Source organism: Toxotes jaculatrix, chromosome 16 (genome assembly GCF_017976425.1).
Source record: "Toxotes jaculatrix isolate fToxJac2 chromosome 16, fToxJac2.pri, whole genome shotgun sequence".
Classification (NCBI taxonomy): domain Eukaryota; kingdom Metazoa; phylum Chordata; class Actinopteri; family Toxotidae; genus Toxotes; species Toxotes jaculatrix.
In genome coordinates this window covers 6,289,117-6,309,063 of record NC_054409.1, presented here as the reverse complement: position 1 = coordinate 6,309,063, position 19,947 = coordinate 6,289,117, and the positions used below count along the sequence as shown (strand labels likewise).

Genomic DNA, 19,947 nt, shown 5'->3' with positions numbered 1-19,947 from the left:
GGAACACTGGCATTTATTGATGATTTCACCGCTGATGGAAACGACAGGGTGAATGCAGAAGGTCTGAACACACGGACAAAAGCAGCCAAAGAGCTTTTCAGGGTGAAGAGGTGGAACGACCTCCACTGGTTGAGTCGATCACCTGATCTCAGCCTGACTGAGCTGCAGTCCACTTGATGAAGACCAGACTAAAGACAGAGAGACCCCACAACAAGAAAGAGCTGGAGGAGGCTGCAGTGAAGGTCTGGGAGAGAATCACCAGGGAAGATACAAAACCTCAGCTGATGTTTATGGATCTAAGACTTCAAATATGAAATATGATGATTTTAGTTTGACTCCATGTGCTGAACCTCTAAACTCTATGGTCCACTCAAAACTTGCTCTGAGCTTATAAATCTGGATATTTTATGAAACTGTTTTTAAAATCCCACCTTCACTTTTGCTTAACTCAGCTCCTCATTCAAGAAACACACAAAACACCAAACACACTCTTATACAGACTTACAGCTCTGACGGGCAGCTCCTCAGAAAACACTCTGCTTTGTTTTCGGCTTGTTGTGAATACACCAATGGCATGTTTCTCTCTCTCTCTGACTCTTTGTGGCTCTGTGTTTCTGTCTCTCTCCCTCTGTGTCACTTTACTTCTCTGCCCTCAGCCAATCAGGGCTCACCTGAACGCACCAATCAGAGGGAGCTCAGCAGGTATGGAGGAGAGAGGAAGAGAGAGTCAGGTGTGGGGAGAGAGGTGGAGTCTGACTGGTGTGTTTTGTTTGGTGTCGACGTCACACACCTTTTGTTGAGCTGACACAAACTGAGGATGGAGGACAGACACACACACACACACACACACACACACACACACACACACACACACACACACACACACACACACACACACACACACACACACACACACACACACACAGCCAACTATAAAGCCAGCTAACACCTGCCACAGAAACTCACACACACAGTACATCAAAACACCTGCCAAAGTCACACACACACTTTTATAACACCTGTTGAATAGAGTATTCTCTCTCTCTCTCTCTCTCTCTCTCTCTCTCTCTCTCTCTCTCTCTCTCTCTCTCTCTCTCTCTCTCTCTCACACACACACACACACACACACACACACACACAGACTTTGGTCTTGTGCTGCAATAACTATCAATTTGATCCAATAAACCTTTATTGTCCCTGAGATGCTGTTACTTTACAACTGCTGGGCGGACCGCTGATGGAGGAGTGAGAAGAGGAAGAATAAAACACAGAAAATGTCTTTTAAAGCAGAAGATCAACTCATCACAGAAACCCCAGAGTCAGTCTGACAATCCTCTGTCCTCCTCACTCACACCAGGACACAGACATCAGTTTTGTCTCTGTGCTTACAGGACAGAGAAGTGTCCAGGACATGTTTACCTTAGCACAAACATATGAAGCAGGGGGAAACTGCTACCCTAAGTACATCGAAAGAGACAAACTACACCCTCCAACAGCTTCAAAGCTCTCTGATTTACATGTTGTATCTTGCTGAATGAGTCATTTTGAGCAAAGTAAAGTCAAAGCTACAAACCTGTGGACAGAAAGCGTGAAGGAGAGGAGTCAATGATCCAATCAAAGAGCCAGGAATCCTGTTTTGTGTGATTAAACTGGGTAAAACTGTTCACTTTCTGATTCTGGATCAGTTGAATGAACTCTCTCACTACACTGTGGTGTTTGGTTCCCAACGGGACAGATGAGGCGTTGCTGAATTTGCTCCGTCCAGCTCTGATTCACTCCTCTGACTGGCTTCTTCTCCTTAGCACCTGCAGCTGAGGCTCATGGTTATTAAGAGATGACCTAAAAAAAAAAACATCATTTCTCTTATGGTAATAACATAACCCACAGAGTGGTTAAGTTACTCAGGAGACTCCCCTGTTTCTGTATTGAAGAAGTCTGAAATGGAATTTTGGAGAAAAAAAAAAAAAAAAACTTCTCCCGGCATCAACTGCAAAAAAAAAAACTGAGTCTTCGAATCACATTCGCTTCCCAGATCAGGCCAGACTGGCTACTGTCACTTGGCTACTGCTGCCTGTGTGACACATCCAGAGTGTGCTGCAGCAGTGAAATGACAAGCTTGAAATCACACGACAAATTAGTATGGAAGTGAACCAGAACAGCCTCTACAGCTTTCCGACAGCTCTCTACCTTTCCTGGTCATCAGCGCTCATGGGAAAATGAGTCCACCGGCAGGACACTATGGTCCGAAGGTGAATGTGACTCAGGTAACACAGCTGCAGAGTTTGACCTGCTGCACAGTGCACTGCACACTGCCACAACACGTAAAACAAAGGTTCACTGTTCTAACCCCCCCAGCATGCCTCTGGACAAGCGTAATAGTACAGGTCAGAATAAACCTGTTAGCACCGCCGGACAGACTATACTGCATATCTACTTTAATAAAAACAGACCTCAGAACAGCTGATCTTTCACAGTTCCCCATCAGATCCCTACAGGAAGCTGATCAGACCAAAACACATCCCACTGCTATGTCACATACTCGTCTGGAGCTTTAATTCTCACGCCTTCCCTCCTCGCCACGCCTTCCCACAAGGCCATGTTTGCTTCTACACCTGTCCTACTGTGTGTGTGTGTGTGTGTGTTAGTGTCTAAGGTCTAAAGTCCTGCATTGTGTCATACCTCTCATGTGTCTTCCAGTAAATAAAAGCTGCAGTAGCAACAGCAGCCTTTTTAGCAGTCACGCCCCAAACCCAAATACATACCTGGCTTTGTACCTGGCAGGGCACCAACGTGAATGCTAAGAGAGATGCTGGGTGGTGTGACACACCCTCTGGCAGACATAATGGAGGTCTTCCACCCTTCCACTCACCATTAAACACCAGACGACTGCATCTCTGATTTAACGGCGGCGATGTCCACTTGTTTGCGAACTGCAGCGCACAGCTAAGCATCACTGTGCCGTTGCTGATAAGAATGCAAACTAAAATGAGCTGAGAGAAGCTAAAATGAGAGAGCATGCACATAGATTCTTCATTGGCTGCTACTGTTCATTGTGGTGATGCATCGGTGCAGCTGCCATATTGGAAAGAGAAAGCCATGCCTCGAAGTTCATGCACGTCTATCCACATTTTATTTTATTTGTTACAAACGCCAGACATGTTGTTTATGATCCCAGATACTTGTTTAATTAAACATGCAGATTTGCATACCAAAGTATTTTGGGATTAATGAATAGAGTTTACAACTGGACTTGTTTGCATATGATAAGAATAAATGTGTGTGTGATGTCCTGTGTTTTATTAGCTGTTTGTTGACTGATTGACATGTTAATCACATACTGCAGCTTGGCCATTGCACTTTGTGCACATAACAAATTAAAATGGATTAAGGCTGCAGAAGCTATAGCCATAGCATTTTAATGCTAACATAGTGCCTGTTAAATGAGGTTGATGGCTAATTAACTGCTTCACTTTGATAAATAATAATGTCACTGAACAGATGTACAGTTACAAAACAAGCGACTTCAGCTGGCTTTTTGTTTACTGCTTCACTGAAATGCAAAGAATCAGGTGAGCCTCTGAGGAATTTCAGAAATTTGCATTTGCTTTTACTCTGTAATTAGCTTTACAATGGAAGTAATAATTACTAATGAAGCACTAGTGATGATGACAGCTAATGAACAGTGTTTTCCTGTCCTCTCTCTTTCTGTTTATTCCAGACTGTCAGCTCTGATTTGGACTATGAACCAGGATGTACATCAAAGTACTGACCAGGATACAGCAAAATCCTGGATTCTGGATTCAGTACCTCACCAACAGAGGAAACCAGAAAACCTTTTTACTGGTTTCAACTGTAATTTTAAAGAAAATCAACAAATGCATAAACTGAAAATATCTCACCTCACTATAGAAAGTCTGCGTGTGTGTGTGTGACAGATAGATTCTTGAGTCTCTACTAAATAAATGATTTACTAGAATCCAAAAATCCAAATGTTTTCTCAACAGGTGTTTTCCCTTACTGCTAAATTTCCTGCTCATTAACCATCAACCACAGAGATTTCCTCGTCAAACATTCTCTCTGTCTGATAACAGAGATAGAAACAGCTGTTAACCTGGTGAGCCAATGGTCAGATTCACTTAGGTTGTGTCTTAAAGAGGTTTTGGGTCTCAGACACAGACACACACACACACACACACAGTGTCTGTACCTGCGGACAGTCAGCTTCAGAGTCTTGTGCGACCCTTTGACCAGAGCAATGGCCTCCTGTCGGTATCCAGTCAGCTCAACGTCATTAATGATGATAATCTCGTCTCCCACCAGCAGAGGCTGCTCCAAACTGTCTGCCTTACCGCCCTCCTCAACCTGCACAGACACACAAACACAAACGCTGAGAGACAATTTTACCAAGACAATGTCATAGTGTTGCACAGATGTCAGTGGTTTTATGGCTGCAAGGGGTGTGTGTGTGTGTGTGTGTGTGTGTGTGTATTTAGCTTCTGATTTACTAAGGCAGCAGTTCACTGTGTCAGCTGCAGAACTGTCCCTGGTACTGTGAGCTGGACTAAACTCATTCTGGACCCATCTCTGTACTGGACACAGTGATGAAACGTGTTGAGTCACACTTGTGACAGCTATGTTATCAGGGCTTCTATTGGTCTGGGAGGCTGGAAACACTTGCAGCGTGTGTGTGTGTGTGTGTGTGTTTAAATTATGTAGAGGGTCACTGCAGGGACGAGTGTTGGCTGTTTGCCTGGTAGCTTTGTCATTTTAATTCCTGTCTGCCTCTATTATTCTATTCTTTGCAGAATATTTTTCCATAACTACTCCACATGCTGAAGGCACTGCGCTCCCTTCTAAAACCAAAATCAATTTCTTATAAAAAAAAAAAAAATAATTCCAAGAAATGGATTTGACCATGTTTGTTTTGTTTTGCTTGTCTTTTTTTTCCCTTAAAACCTTAAGCTTCCATGTAACCTTAGCATATCGAGCTAACTTACCTACAGTAGTGATGTAGGATTACTTCTAATGCCAAGAATTAGTATGTATGTTTAATTTGTGAGGTTAAAGGTTACGTTTAATCTGGAATAGCAGTTGTATAGGAACCAAGACTCTAAAATATCTGAGTTTTGACTAATGTTAGTAGCTATGTCCTGTTCTGCATTTGATTTGGGGAATAACACTTCAGCACCCCCTGCCAAACCCATTACCCAAGACAGTGTAATGTTTGGTCGGTCATCGTCCTACAGGAAATGTGAAACATGTTGTATGACAGTGTTGCACAATTCAGATTATTGTGTTGATTGTATCTTTATATACAACATGCATACTTATAGTATAATACAAGCCTAACTAGCTCTACACTGCTGAACAAGATGAGGGGTGTTACTTGATTTCCACATCTTCTACTGTAAATGAATCATCGGCTTCTTATGTATGTAGAACATGTTAGCTTTAGCCACAGTCTAGAATTTCATGTTGTGAAATACTGAAAACCTTCAGCTGGGATTTTTTTTTGTTAAGTCAAGCGAGCAGGAGATCCAGCTGCATGTTTCTTTTATTGTGTGATGGTTCAGTGAAGTGTGTAAGTAAGAATCACAATAACACCTGCTGATGATGAAGTGATGATTCAACTGAAACTCCCACACACACACACACACACGCACACGCACACACACACACACTGTATATATCAGCATGACCCCATGGCTTTATCAGTGCTGCCTATGATGCTTCTTAGCAGCCTGTCAGTGCAGTGTGTGTGCTCAGCAATACCAGATTGTACGTCTGTCCGTTTATCTCAGTGTGTGTGTGTGTGTTCCTCTGCTTTAAGGTCACATTGTCTCTATGAGATAGGCTTGATCAAAACGTAGGGATCCTGAACTGGGGAAAATAAGAAAAAAGCAGTAGCTAGGAAGAGCCAGGCTACTACTAGGAAGTTACTAAGTGACAGCTACCATGTCTGAATGGGGAATTCAGCATGTAAGATGCAGTTCCCATCATGGCCACAAGATATTGCTTCAAGAGAACTTGAAATGAACGAGAAAACCCCAAACTTCTCTGTGCAAATACAATGTCAACACAGTGTTTATGCATGGAATTCATTCTGATGTGAGTCTGAGAGCAAACTTTCAGAGTCAGTGCTCTGTGAAGTAGATATTAATGCCTAACTGACTGACAGGTCCAAGCTATGTCCACCCTGTCTTTGTTCAAATTCAGACTGGATGGTTCCAGTAACTGGCACAGATGAATCTGACCAGTAAACTCAAAGCCTGACTACCAACGTCCTTTCATAAACTTATAAATAACTACACAGAACAGGTTACATGACCAGAGAAAGGTAAGGTTCACCATGTGGGGTGAAATACAACAACCCAAAAGTGTCTTTATCTCATAGTTGTTTTCACATACTTTCCTGTGATCGACAGAAGCATCTAGCACGGTTCAGAAATATTAAACCCCGCCCATCTGGGACTCTTCAAATCTTAAAACAACTGCCAAGAATTTCTTGCAGGGTGTGTCTGACCCTCCCCTGAATTACAACATGTGTTACTTTTCAACAAAAGCATCCCGTGTTTTGGCCCACACACCCCAGCTCCAAAATCTGAAAGCTCCAGCAAGTGTCGACGCTCATTTACTGTATGTGCTGAGTGACATTAATCACCTAAGTATGGTGGCCCTGAGGAGGCCAAACAGAGCAACCTTGGAAGAAACAAACTGATAAAATACAAAACAACACAGATTAAAATAATGACAACAAATAGCAGCTTAGTGTGAGGCCAAGGGCATGTACAGACAAAGATAGGTTTCTAAATGCATCTACATCAGTGCTGACATGTTATAGTAACACAAAACAAACAAAAAAAAAGTAACACAAATGCGAGTTGTGTCTAATGAGCTGTGCTGATGTGAAGGAAGCGAAACATCCTCAAAAGAAAAACTGTTAAAATATAAAGCGCTCCTCAGCTCTGTTGAACGATCACATGCCTGCACTGTTTGCCTTTTTCAGGAATAAATATACCCAAATAAGGCCCGCTGAATCACTCCGTAAAACTGTGTGTGTGTGTGTGTGTGTGTGTGTGTGTTAGTGACTTTGGTATTCCAGCTGAAATTCATTATCCTGCAGACAGAGATATCCAAACAGAGCGACTCTGCCTGTTCATACCGTGACTGAAACAACATACCTCCTCTAATCAATGAAGACTGTGATTTGACAGCAACGGGGGTCCTCACCCAGAAAAAGGACTCTGTTACCAAAGAAGAGTGATTTCCTCCATTTGAAACATTGTTTCAAATGAGCAAAGTCCAAAAATCAAAGTGGCAGGTACGTCCCAGGGGTTCGGACTCAGTTAACTTTGCCACATGTCATACACCTCACTCTATCAGCATGTGTCCTGTCTGTCTCAACACCGTCACTATCTAATATAGTTAAAAAAAAAAGGAAAAAAAAGCCATGTATCTTGACGCTTAGTCACGCTCCAAAAACACTGGATCCTACATTTCTTACGATGCATGTCGACAGCATTTTACATACAAAAACTCTCCAGGTCTGAGATAACCATGATGGCATCGATACAACATTATAAACTTCTCCAGAACCAAAACAGGATGTTCAAATATCTAATGAAATTTAGTTTTGAAAAGAGTTTTCAGACTCTTTTCACAGCCTCTGATCCACAAATGCATGTTGCATTTAAAGCGCTGTTGGAAAACACGGGCGTCTGGCTTTTCAATACATTCATGTGAAATTTCTAAAACGGGAACAGTGTTTTCCTAAAACATACAACAGCTTGTCAACTTCTGATCAGGCAACATTTAAGTAAATATTTTTTTTCCCTGGATATTCTGGTGCACAGACGACAGGTGTAAAGTCATCTTCGCACACACTGCAGCCTCCTGTGTTTTTACAGCCTGACTCTTATTTGTTCTTAATGCATCATTCGTCTCAGTTATGATGACATTTTACTCAGCAGCTTCACTGCCACACCCAGTTTTAGCCCAGCAGAGGTCTTCAGGGTATAATCCCTGTGGAAACCCCTCTGAGGGCCTGAGCAGAACCGAGTCTCAGGTCCATTCTCTCCTCTAGTGCTAGTTCCAGGAGGGTTCCAGGTCTTTGGACGGTGCTTACATTTGATTGGACCTGACAGGAGCCCTGACCAGTCTGATATGAGCAAAAACATGTCACATCTTTACTCTAGAAGTCTTCAGAGGTCTCAGTTACGAAGAACTGAGACTCAACTTTGGATCCAAATTAGACCAGATCCAAGATATATTAAATCTATCTAGGCAGAGCTCTGGACGTTTTGATTGGACTAACTGAAAATCTGTCAGAGGTTTACCCTGGAGACCGAGGTCTGTTCAGGACTATAATTGGACGTGGACACAAATCTGAACACACCTAAACTGTCTGTTGCTTTTTAATATGTACAATTACAGTGAGAAGAGTCGGTCAGAGTTGAACAGTGAGCTACAGCTTTTACTGTTCACCTTCATTCTGAAGGTGCAGCCACGGCAGTGTTAGTGCACACAGCCAGTTTGATGCCAATCATGAGACCTTCAGATTAAGACTCATTAAGACTGTTTAACCCGACCTGAACTGTGTGGATTAACAGAAATCTTCACTGTGACCTCTGACCCCAGCCACAAGTACCACAAGAACTTTACTGCGCTGATGATACACAAGCTGAGGGTGGAGAAAAAAAAGCCTCATATGTTTGACCAGCTCAACAAATCTGCATCTTACAATGATGCCAATTTTCTTTATTTTATTATTCCTCCATCAGAGGACTGTTTGATTCTTTCTAACAAACATAAAAGAGCAACATCTGTATTTAAACCCTGTACAGGTGATGAAGGAGCAGTGTTTTCAGATTTAGCCGCCTTAGCATGGACAGAGACAGACGACAAAGAGAGATGATGGCTGGACTGAAAGGAAGAAGAATTAAAAAGAAGGACAGAAAAAAGACGACATATTGTGAAACACACAGAAGCTGAAAGACTGAGACGATGTCAGACAGACAGATAACCAGACATCGAGCAGCTGTTCGGTCAAACGCGGAGGACTGTGCTAACGCTCATCTAAATACAGTACAAAATAAAAGCACCCAGGAAAACACATCATTCACATTCTTGTCCTATTTTACAGCCGTTTGGCCTCCGTCCCAGAATAACCTTCACACACACACGTACGTACACACACACACACACACACACACACACACACACACACACACACACACACATACCAGCCTGCTGATTTGCATTTTAATAAAATGAGGCCACGATGGCTGTAAGGACAGAAGGGGATCATTAGTGGTCATTTTCCTTATTACAGTAGCTAACTGAGATAGCCATGACTAATCAAATATCAATAAAATATTATTGACTATCATACTCACTGTTTCAAGCCATAGATCAGTTTTCAAAATACAGGAGCTAATAAAAAAAAATCAAGAAAAGAGGGAAAATTAAACAGCTTTGACTGATGACTGCTATGACAACTGTCTCCTGCAAATTATTGTTAATTCTAGTTGGACAGCTACAAAACTGAACTCTGTGCATGCTGGTCTGGTGTCAGAGTCTGTCGCCCTGACAAACCGTGTTTCCCTGTGTGCTTCCCATAGTGCTGCCTTCATAAACTGGGGTTAGGTCGAAGGTTAGCTCATGAATAGGTGTCGCAGAGAAGACTTGTAGGGGTTAGGAGGAAAAATCTAAACGTTGTTAGAGCTTTTAGGATCGTCCAGGACTGAGGCAGAGAAGCTGGCTGTGCCTTCAGTCTGTCAAGTTAATGCTACAGTGAAGAGCTGTCACTCGAACTGTACGAAGGGTCCATAAGTCTGATATTAATGTTTGTCATTATTAACATAACTACACAGCTGTGGCCATTATCAATAGCTATAACATGCCAATTTGTTGTATGTATTAAATGCTAAGCTGGACAAAACTACAGAGCTTTCCAAAGTCAACGGCTTGGGACTGTAGAGAAACAGTATATAACAGCTGTACATACAGCCATAGACTGTATATAATGAAGTTCCAGCTGGGGGACTGGAGTTTAGGTGCGTTATCAGAAACATAGGATCCAGGTCCAGTGTTGGAGCTTGAGCTTAAAAATCAGGATACGTCATCCTTCGAGGCTTAGGTTAGGTTTCATTCTGGTGCCGTTATTTTTCAAATCTGTCTCGTGAGAATCACCCAAGTTTATGCATGTATGAAAACTGCAGGAGTGTTCCTTTAAATCAACAGTCACATAGTTCAGATGGAGGCTGTCAGCATGAGGCTGCTTCTGTTGCACTTTTCCTTTACAGTACTTCCCTTAACTGACGTGAACATTTATATGAATGTCTTCTTGAAATGGTATATTTCTACCTTGTTGTATTTTTTATTTTACTTTAAGTTTGAATAGACTACTTCCATCACCACTGACAATTAATCCTGTCATTTATGAACAATGATTAGTCGATTAATCGAACAATAATTGATACCAAACCATGCATTAGTACATATCATGGTTAACACCAATCATAGGATGATGACAGTCCTTACTGTCTCGTACCTTAGAGATGATGAGCGGCTCTCCGTGCTCCAGGCCACCCTGCAGGGTGAAGCCCCACGGCGCTCCTCCTTGCAGCCGGGCCTCCAACAGCACCCAGCCGTCGCCTCCGCCTCCTCCACCGCCCGCCGCCGCCTGCTGCTGGATCCCCGCCCGGCCGCCGCCGCTCTCCATGCCCGGCCAGGGAGCGCTCATTCCGAGCTCCTCTGTCCTCAGCCCGGCTGCGGCCCGGCGGACTGAGGAGCGGGGAACCGGAGAGAAGAAAACGATCTGTCCTTCACGAACGCATTTCCTTCATTCATTTATAACTCCTCGCTGAGGAAAAAAAAAAAGGGGAAAGCAGGAGGTGTCCGAGAAACGAGCTGAGCTTCCTGCAAAGTGCATTCCTGAAGCGCAGAGAGCCGCTGATCCTCCGGCAGACAGGCTCCAAAAACACCCCGAAACTACCGCGCTGGAGCCTGGAGAGAAAGTTTCAAAGTTTACCGAGAGGAGAAAGTGATAAAAACTCAGAGATGAAGGAAGGTCAGATCAGATCTGTTCAAACAGAAATCCAAACCTCTCTCTCTCCCTCTCCCTCTCTCACCGCGAGTCTCTCTCTCTCAAAATCAGTTTAGCATCACAATAGGATTTACTGCGACTCACTGAGCGAAGAGAAAAGAGAGAGAGAGGGAGAGAGAGAGAGAGAGAGAGAGAGGGAGGTGGAGTGAGGTAGAGTGAGACAGAGGGAGAGAAAGGGGGGACAGGACAGGAGGGAGACAGAAGTTAGGAAGAAAGAAGAGAGGAAAGAGAAGTAAGGAAGAAAAAAATTAAATAAGGAGGAAGAAAAAAAGAAAGGAAACTCCTAAAGAGAGGGGAGAAGTAAAAAACAAAAAACACACACACAAAAGAGTAGAGCTCTGAATAAAAGAGGGACACAGGACTGAAAACAGAGTGTTTCCTCTGTGTGTGCTGATGAGCTGTAATCCAATCCTCCACAGCGCAGCTGAGCTCTGCAGCAGTAGGTGTGGCACTGTTTCCATTCACACCAGAACCAGATTAATAGGGAGAACCAGATTTAACCGCCTGGTGCATCAAATCGTTTACATGGTTAACAATAAACCGACAACAGGAGTTTACATAAGCGGTTTGATGATCAGGTTAATGTTTGTCAGGGGAAGAAAAAAAAAAACAAAAAACAAAACTCGTCAGCAGCACAAAACGAAGGCCTCGGTGTGTTTCAGATGAACTAGCCCGTACAGCATCAGAGCGTTTAGATCCAGTAGTTGTCATGCCACTTAAAAACAACAAATGTCAGACTCAGGGTTATGAGGATTCATCGATTCGATCAAAGCTTGTGCTGTTAAAAGATCCCAAAGATTCAAACTACATGAAAGAAAGTATGATTTCTGTTGAGGTAAGTTTCAGTAGTGATGTTAAATCAGGATCTGATGCTCAAACCACTGGATCCAAGCTTTAAAACTGCAAAAATCAGGTGACAGATCTTGTCAGTGGACCCACAGCTGATTTGAAACTGGCCTGAACCACTGGGGAGTGATAGTGCTTCACACAGTTCAGTGGGTCATACTCACACTTACTCTGGGGGTTATAGTAGTGATGGAGTTGAGAAAAGTTGTGAGTAATAACAGTAGAGAATCATATGAACCCTGCTCTGACCCTGCATTAACAGCCAGCTTCATTAAATTCTCCTGCTGTTGTGACTGCGTTGCGTTGTTGCTAACTTCAGTTAGCAGCTGAGGCTACACCTGTCCTGCATGGGCCAGGTTTTACAAGTTTTACCTGTTATAACCACCAAGTGAATCAGTTCCAGGCCCAGCGTGAGCCATTAACGTAAGACCCGAGTCTTACCTGTAACCTGACAGGCTCAGACCTGGCTGCTGGCGTGGGCAGGTACAGGTGAGAGCTTTGGACACTCAGGTGGTTTATGGACTTCATGCTGAGTTTAAACTCCCAGTGAGAGCAGGCTCTGAACCCCACCGCCACCTTCTACCAAAGCAAAACACCAGTGAATTCCAGCCCTCCCTCAGCTTGTGTGGGTGTGTTGGGGTGCTGGGGAATGTGGTTTGATCGAAGTGTCGTCAAGTGTATCAGCTAACAGGGGTCAGAGGTCACAGGGGCTTCATGAAGAGGAGAGAGGAGCCTGGTTTCTGGATGGAAAAGGCTGAGGTCACACACACGAAGCGTTTCAGCGTTTGAATGTTAGGAGACTTCAGGTACGGTGAGGTTTTTCCACCTGAAGCTCAGTCTGATGGATGTAGGTCAAACAGGAGACAGGTGAGCCCGTCAGACTGGCAGCCTGTCTTCTTCATGACTGCACCTGTGGCGTCCTCTGTCTCACAGTCAGATAAGCCAAATTCAACAGCTTTTAATCTATCAAACTGTCAAAAGCTCCAGGACTAACAGGTAAGTGGACCTTGAGTTGAGCCTTTGTTTCTGAACGGGAAACAGAAATATCTGATTTTTTATGTAAAGCAGTTTTACCTTTGAAGGGCCAGCGCAGAGGGAGAGGAGGCAGAGCGTGCAGCGTGCAGTCACTGATCGCCATCTAGAGGAACATTAGAGAATTACAATCAACTGTTCAACATACAACCACAGAAGAGAAGATCAATTTTATTTTGCTAGATGAAAATATGAGCTGGAGTTCAACTAATGTTACTCACAGGTCAGTTCAGGGTTTGGCCTTTTAAAATTAGCTTTAAATAATATTTTCAATCTCATCCTAACTGTGATAATATAATATTAAAGCTTTACAGAAGAAAATCCCGGAACTGAACTTTGTACAGGTCCTTGTATTTTATACATGTACATTTCATTTTGAATATATGCAGTTATTGTAATTCTGCTAAGGCACTGAGTCAAATTTAAACAAACATTTTAACAAACACCAGAGAAAGGATATAAGTCATTCTTATATAAATGTGCATTATTAAAAAAGAAAACATATTTTTAAAAAAACACTGTCAATCATAGCTGATACTACAAAAATAACCATTATGGCTTCAAGAGATTTAGATTTCACCTTAACCTAAATATTTAACACTAAATAGGAATAAAATTTTTAAACAGCTTAAAGTTTTTACAGGCATCAATTAAAAAAAAAAACAACTTACAGGTCAATAAACTTTAAATATTTTTTACAGCTGTTCATCAGCTGATAATGAAACTGGAATAAAATCTTAATTATAAAAGAAAAGTTAAATGTTACATCTTCAGACTGATAATACAATATTTAAAAGTTACAGTACTTAAATGGTGGAATTGCTCATTAACATCATAATATGTCAAATAATAAAACAAAATTAATTAAAGTGTCTAGTTTGCTTACATTTTTACACAATCTTATCAGTTCCTGACAAGAATTGTTTTGGCAATAATGCCAAAATTCCCCCCCATAAATGCTAAAGCTAAAATAAATAAAGAGGTAAATTACATGTCAAAGACGTTTGTTCAAAAGTACTTTCTGAATTTTAGCACTTCAGAAAACAAAAGTGACAAAGAGTGGGTTTTAAACGGCTGAATTTCTTCAAGTTTAAAAAAAAACTTTGTTCTGCCAGCATCAAGATTACGTCTCAAATTCACCAGAAAGCTGGAGGTTGAGATCTTTAAAGTGAAGGCTGATAGATTCTCTTGGTGGCAATTTGGCATCTGAGGATCATTTCCCATTCAACTGACCGGCGATCAAAAGCCTCTGAACAAAAACATTTTTTCCTCAAACTATGTTTCCTGGTTTCATGCAATTCATTTTTTTCTGTGAAGGCTCTCTGGATTAAGTTATTCACAACATATTTTAAAACACCAGAATGTCATATACTTTTCAGTGCCACCTAAAAGATAAATATGTCCATGTCTTTGGCTTATGGACACTTTGGCTCATGACAGAATGCTTCTAAAGCTAACTACTGCCATGCTGGCCTTATGTATGCTAGCATGCTACTGTTAGCATTAAGGTGCAACCTTTGGCAATAACGTGCTAGCCTGTAACACAGCGCGCTAACGTGTTAACATTAATATTCTGACATTTTGCTAACGTCAGAATATTATGACATGCAGACCTTTGTTTCAACCTGTGACTTGTTTTATAGTTAGTCTATCATTGTCCATCATCAGGTTGTGTGTACATTACCAGAGTTCTGATCTGCATGCACCACATGGTGGGGAGGGAGTAATGGAACGATGGATAAAAAAAAAAAAGAAAAGAAATCAGTGCACCGAGTCTGACTTAAGCTCCTCAGACAGTGAAACCCTAAACCTCCTCTGACACGCTGTGGATCGTCTCAATTATTTTCTTCTTCAGTTTCTTCACTTTGTCTGGCGGCGTCTCGTTCAGACACTCCTCTACGTATTTCAGGAACCCGGCGTGCGGTGACACCGTCTGACTTTGACAGATCGTCCTCATGAAATCCAGCATCTCGCTGGTGGTGGGCGGCAACCGGCGGCTCGCTCGTTTGCGTCCCGACACTCGGCTGTCGGCGTGAGAGGAGGATGTGGAGGGGGATGGGGAGGAAGAAGGGGATGAGTGCTGGGAGTCTGGGGGAGTGGGCGAGGGTGGGGCTTCGAGGCTCTGAGGTGTTATGCTCAGTTTTGTAGCAGTTTGAGTGGTGGCGCGGTAGTGTAGGGAGGAGGGCGGGGATTGGGCATCCAGGTTGAGAAGGCCGGACTCCTGCGGTTCGTGGAAGTGAAGCTCTTCTGGTCGCTCGTCCTCATCACAGGAGTCACAGAGGAACATGAGCTCACGGTAGTGTTTCCACTTTGGCAGGTAAAAGTCCTCTGAACCACACGTTTTGTTCGAGCTCACCGCCTTGTGTTCACGTTGGAAGATGGTTCGCAAGTTCCTGAACTTTGTCTTTATGTCTTCCACTGGAGCATGAAGAATAACAGAACTCGTTAGTCTCAGCTGATAAAAGCACAGCAACACAATAACACTAACACACCATCTTTGTTACCTGTGAACGGAACCGGCTCATTGTCAGACAGGAGGCTGCTCAGTGTCTCCAGCAGGCTCTGTCTCAGCAGACGGTTCTTGTAGCTCTCACATTTGTGGTTCCAAAGACAACTGTGATCTGAAAGAAGAGAGACACCTTCACCTTCTCACATTAAAACAATATTAAAAAAACATCTATGACATCTTCCTCCTGCATCCATTCTCTCATGTCATGTAAAATTGTGTAACTTCAGAGACCAGCAAAACATCCTAAGGCTAAATGTAGCTAAAACCTACCCACAGTCAGTCAGTAGCTCTCCAATGATGCCACCTACCTGAGTAAAATGATATGAGCTGCTGAACTTTGGCCTCACTCCAGTGGCAGCGGGAGTCTGTGCTCAGTCTGCTGTTGGACTGAACTGCACCGGATACAGAGAAATTTAGAGGGGAGGGGTTTGTACACGGTTTGGTATCCGGTGGTGAGGAGGATGGGGAGGCTGGCAGTGTGGAAGGAGCTGTCTGACTCGCTAGTTTGAGACTGTCTGGAGACACAGACAGGAAAATTTTGTATGCAGCGCTGGGGTTAGTTTGGGCGTTGCTCTGGCTGGAGCTGGGGGGAGCAGAGGAGTGATTGACCTTGATGCTATTAGTTTGGGTGGAGCTGGAGGAGAAGCTGCTCAGGGTGGAGGAGGGTGTTTGGTTTCCAAGGTCCTGATCCTTGTCTTCCTGTGGCATCAGTATCTGCAGGTCGTCTGTGCCGTCGTCTTCGTCGCCGGAGTCGCAGAGGAAGAGCAGCTGCTGGTAGTGCTTCCACTTGGACACGTAGAGTTTGTCAGCCGCCCTGCTGGCCTGGACCGCCTTATATTCCCGGTTAAAAACTGTCCGAAGGTTCTTGAACTTGCACTTTATGTCCTCAACTGCAGAACGTTGACAGACAGCAGACAGACACAGTTAATGTGGTGAAGAAAGTGGAACATTCAGCAGCTAAAGAGACAGATTTTTGTCAGGAGTTGGTAGAGACCAAAACAGAGCTAAAAGGAGAGTTAATACTGGGCTTACATTCATCAGGTGGACACAAATACATTGTCACTCATAGTCTATGGGGTGTGGAAATTGGCCGCTGTTTTCTATCATGTTTACCATTAAAACAGCTATCCGATATTCAGAATGTTATTGCCACTGACAGGCTCAGATTGTTATTTTAAGTGTCTTAAAACAGCAAACGTTTTGGTTAAAGAGTAAGATCCTTTTCAGTTGTTGCTGAACATGCCAGTTGCTGGTCAACCATTGCCTTGATTGGTTAGTCTGTTTGTGTTATTAAACAAACAGATACAACTTGCGTTAGAGGTGCTGGTAGGTGTATTATTTAAATTCGAAAGCGAATTAGCATATTTATCTGAAATGCTGAACTATTCCTTTCAAGCAATTGTTCTAAAGTTGGGGTTAGTAAAGTTCATGGAGTCATGGGACGCCCACAGGAGAGTGAAATTTCACTACTTGCTACTCATGTGCCAAATAATGTGCAAACCTCCACCAGTGACCCTGACAGTGATGGTGTGCTGGGATGTAGTGATTCAAAGAAGCAGGACCAGGTTACATTTACCTGAGAAAGACACCGAGTGCTCGGACAGCTGGTCTCTCAGGGCCTCCAGCAGCCTCCGTCTGAGCTGACGGTTGTTGTGGTTTTCAGAGTTTTTGTTCCACAGACAGTTGTGCTCTGTTCACAACAACACACAACAGCATTAACTCCCATTAACGATCAAACTTTGTCATTGTAAGAATCCATATCATTAGGTTTTCCTGTATGCCAATCCCTCTGTAGTAATAAGTAATTATTTTGAAGCTGTAGCGTTTTATTTACCGGAGTAAAAAGCTATCAGGGACCGCTCCCTCTCTTCGGTCCAGTAACATTTAACCATCATGTTGGAGGGGACGGAGGAGGATGAGGTGGAGGGAAAGGAGGTGGATGGAGTAGGAAGCAAGGAGATGATCAGTCCCGGGGATGTGAGGACAGACTGGGTCTCCTCCTGTGGAAGAGTCAGCGGCGACAGCGGCTGATCATCGACACTGTCGTCCTGGTCCCAGCAGCCCTGCAGGAACATCAGCTGCTGGTAGTGCTTCCACTGCGGCACGAACACATCATCCGACCTGCACACCTTGCTCGCCTTTACCATTTTGTACTGACGCTGAAAGGTCGTACGAAGGTTCTTGAACTTATTCTTAATGTCTTCCACTGGAAAGAAGGTAAGATTATTCTTTTTTTTGGCCTCCAAGCCAAAATGCAGCTGTGAAAGTCACTGCGTCTGCCTGCAGCCTTACCTGTGAAAGAAACAGGTGGAGGGTGAGCTGACAGAAGGATCCTCAGGTGTTCCAGGGTTTTCCATCGCAGCTGTCGGTTCTTGTAGCTCTCTGACTTGTGGTTCCACAGACAACTGTGTTCTGGGAAATGAAAACAAACCAGATCCTTGACTAGTGATGTTTCATTAAATAAAAAATCCCAAAACGGCTAACTTAAAGTGACTTGAAGTCATTGATCTAAAGTTTGTTAATAGGCCAATCAATATAAAATCTTACCAGCCTGCAGTAAACTGGACTATTACAAACAGTGACTAAGATTATGTATGTCTGAAATATTCCAATTCTGTTTTTGACTTTTCTTTCTACTACAGGAAGGTATACAAGTACAAAGTATATATTGCACATGTGCAAATACAGCATTAAGTGTACATTGGGGTGAAACCAGAGCACTGTGGTGATGATGACGTTACTTTGATAGCAGTGGTTTGGAGGATATCATTCATCTGTGGTTTAGCTCACATGTTGTCATTCTGGTCTCTGATTAACTGAGTTACTGATTAACATGTACTGGTCAGCTGTACATGTTGTTTACATGTTTACGTGATAGTGTTTTTTTTAATGGGAGCATCACAAGTCTTTCATGATCAGTTGGGCAGTTTCACTCTCCAGGTGTGTCATAGCTTCTGAACAATGATTGTTTAATGAGCATTAGACTAAAAACTAACATGTTCAGAGTAACTATCAACTATCAAACGTTACAATCAAGTAACGTTACAAATACTGAGGATGTAGCTGACTACATAAACGTGACTAAAACTTTTATATATTCACTGTGACTTTAGAAAATGAATATTACTATCATCCTAAAATCTAACGCTAGGTACAGTGCAATAACAAAAATACTGACAAACTGAATTTATGTGGATTTCTCCCTCTTCACTTTATTTCCAAACCATTTTAATTAAATTTGAAAGCCTGAAAACTTCGTTTATGTCATTTATTTATAATCAGACCTTCAGATAAGTTTTAAAAACATAAACAGAGATCAAGAAGACGCTGTTGGCGTATTTTAGAGGAGTAACAGCTAACTTGACTCCAGTTGCTAGTCGCCATTGCTGTTATATGTCCGTGTCGCTGATTGCTAACAGCCGTCGGTCTTGTTGAGCAACGGTTGCCAGCAAATGTTGCAGCTTCCGGAAAGGCATCGCTGAAAACAGCAACTTTTAGAACAGTTTATCCTATGAAACGAAAGTTGATGTTGTAAAGTTGACTTACTGGAGAAAAACGCTATGAGCGCCCTCTCTTTCTCCTCCGTCCAGTACCTCTCCGGTGTGAAGCTGAACGGAGACGCCTCCATATTTGTTGTTGCCGTTTGGTGCGTCTTTACTGGGCTGCCATGTCACATGACCCACAAACCAAGCTCTGATTGGACGATTTCTGGACGTTCCTGTACAATAACCCATATTGCCCAGTAGACGTCACTGATCTTCTCTTCTACTCTATATTTATTTTTTCCCCCAGACTTTATTTCAAATCAGTTTAATGCAGCTTAGTTGATGATTTTAATTAAAGTTATTTCAGCTATAAATTTGCAAATTTTTCCAATAACAGAATCTTAGGAACAATATAAAAAAACCCCAATAACATTAATAATGTAACAACAGTAAATATCAAGATTTAAAGTTAATTAATGTTAACAGTTGAAATATGGTCAAGAGAAACTTCTCTTGTTGCTGTCAGGGGGATGCAGGGATGTAAACAACCAGATGGAATTTGAAAAAAAAAAAGCATAAAAAAAATAAAGGCACACATCTTGCAAGTGTTGTTGTTTTAATTTCCAATAACCAACAAGTGGCTGGTACACTCCAGATGAGACACTAGACAAAGTCTATTTACAGTGAGTCCCCATGTACATCTCGTTTCGTCACATGTACAGACGTCCAGTCTGTGTACGATATTTACACCGTTGAGTCAGGTTTACTGCTAACTGAGCAGTATTCAAAATGAGTATTCAAATGCACACTAATATCCTACCTATGATCTATGGTTTTGAGTATTTGCTCATACAAACACCATATCTTGGCTATAGAACCCTGGATTATCACTTATCTTGGTATTCAGAGGCCTAAATTATGTGATGTGGGTTATTTTGAAAGCAACTAGTGTCCTTGGAAAAAATCTC

The 19,947-nt window shown here is 42.6% G+C and overlaps 2 protein-coding genes across 4 annotated transcripts in view; both read right to left on the bottom strand.

Annotated features, from left to right (window-relative positions):
* shroom3 (shroom family member 3) overlaps positions 1-11,171 on the bottom strand; it is a 47,716-nt gene extending 36,545 nt beyond the window's left edge. For 2 of the 3 annotated variants that reach the window (XM_041059605.1, XM_041059606.1), the window contains exons 1-2: positions 10,553-11,171; positions 4,208-4,362 (exon numbers count right to left, since the gene is read on the bottom strand). In XM_041059605.1, the coding sequence (XP_040915539.1) occupies positions 4,208-4,362; positions 10,553-10,744 (347 nt within the window). In that variant the 5' untranslated portion in view covers positions 10,745-11,171. Of the gene's footprint in view, positions 1-505; positions 585-4,207; positions 4,363-10,552 lie in introns of those variants that run through there. The other variant, XM_041059607.1, reaches the window with a different exon arrangement.
* Positions 11,172-14,240: 3,069 nt separating this feature from the next.
* LOC121195019 lies at positions 14,241-19,146 on the bottom strand. The gene is made up of 7 exons (XM_041058169.1): positions 19,041-19,146; positions 17,787-17,906; positions 17,329-17,700; positions 17,071-17,184; positions 15,803-16,384; positions 15,490-15,606; positions 14,241-15,403 (listed from the first exon to the last, which is right to left on the bottom strand). The coding sequence occupies exons 1-7, from the start codon at positions 19,120-19,122 to the stop codon at positions 14,790-14,792; spliced, it is 2,001 nt and encodes a 666-aa protein (XP_040914103.1). The 5' UTR covers positions 19,123-19,146; the 3' UTR covers positions 14,241-14,789.
* Between the last annotated feature and the right edge of the window lie 801 nt (positions 19,147-19,947).

Coding starts and splice junctions, on each gene's coding strand:
- LOC121195019 (XM_041058169.1), bottom strand. CDS start 19,122: ATGGAGGCGTCTCCGTTCAGCTTCACACCGGAGAGGTACTGGACGGAG. Junction 17,185..17,328: donor CCTGATAGCTTTTTACTCCG/GTAAATAAAACG, acceptor TGTTGTGAACAG/AGCACAACTGTCTGTGGAAC. Junction 15,404..15,489: donor TGAGCCGGTTCCGTTCACAG/GTAACAAAGATG, acceptor TTCATGCTCCAG/TGGAAGACATAAAGACAAAG.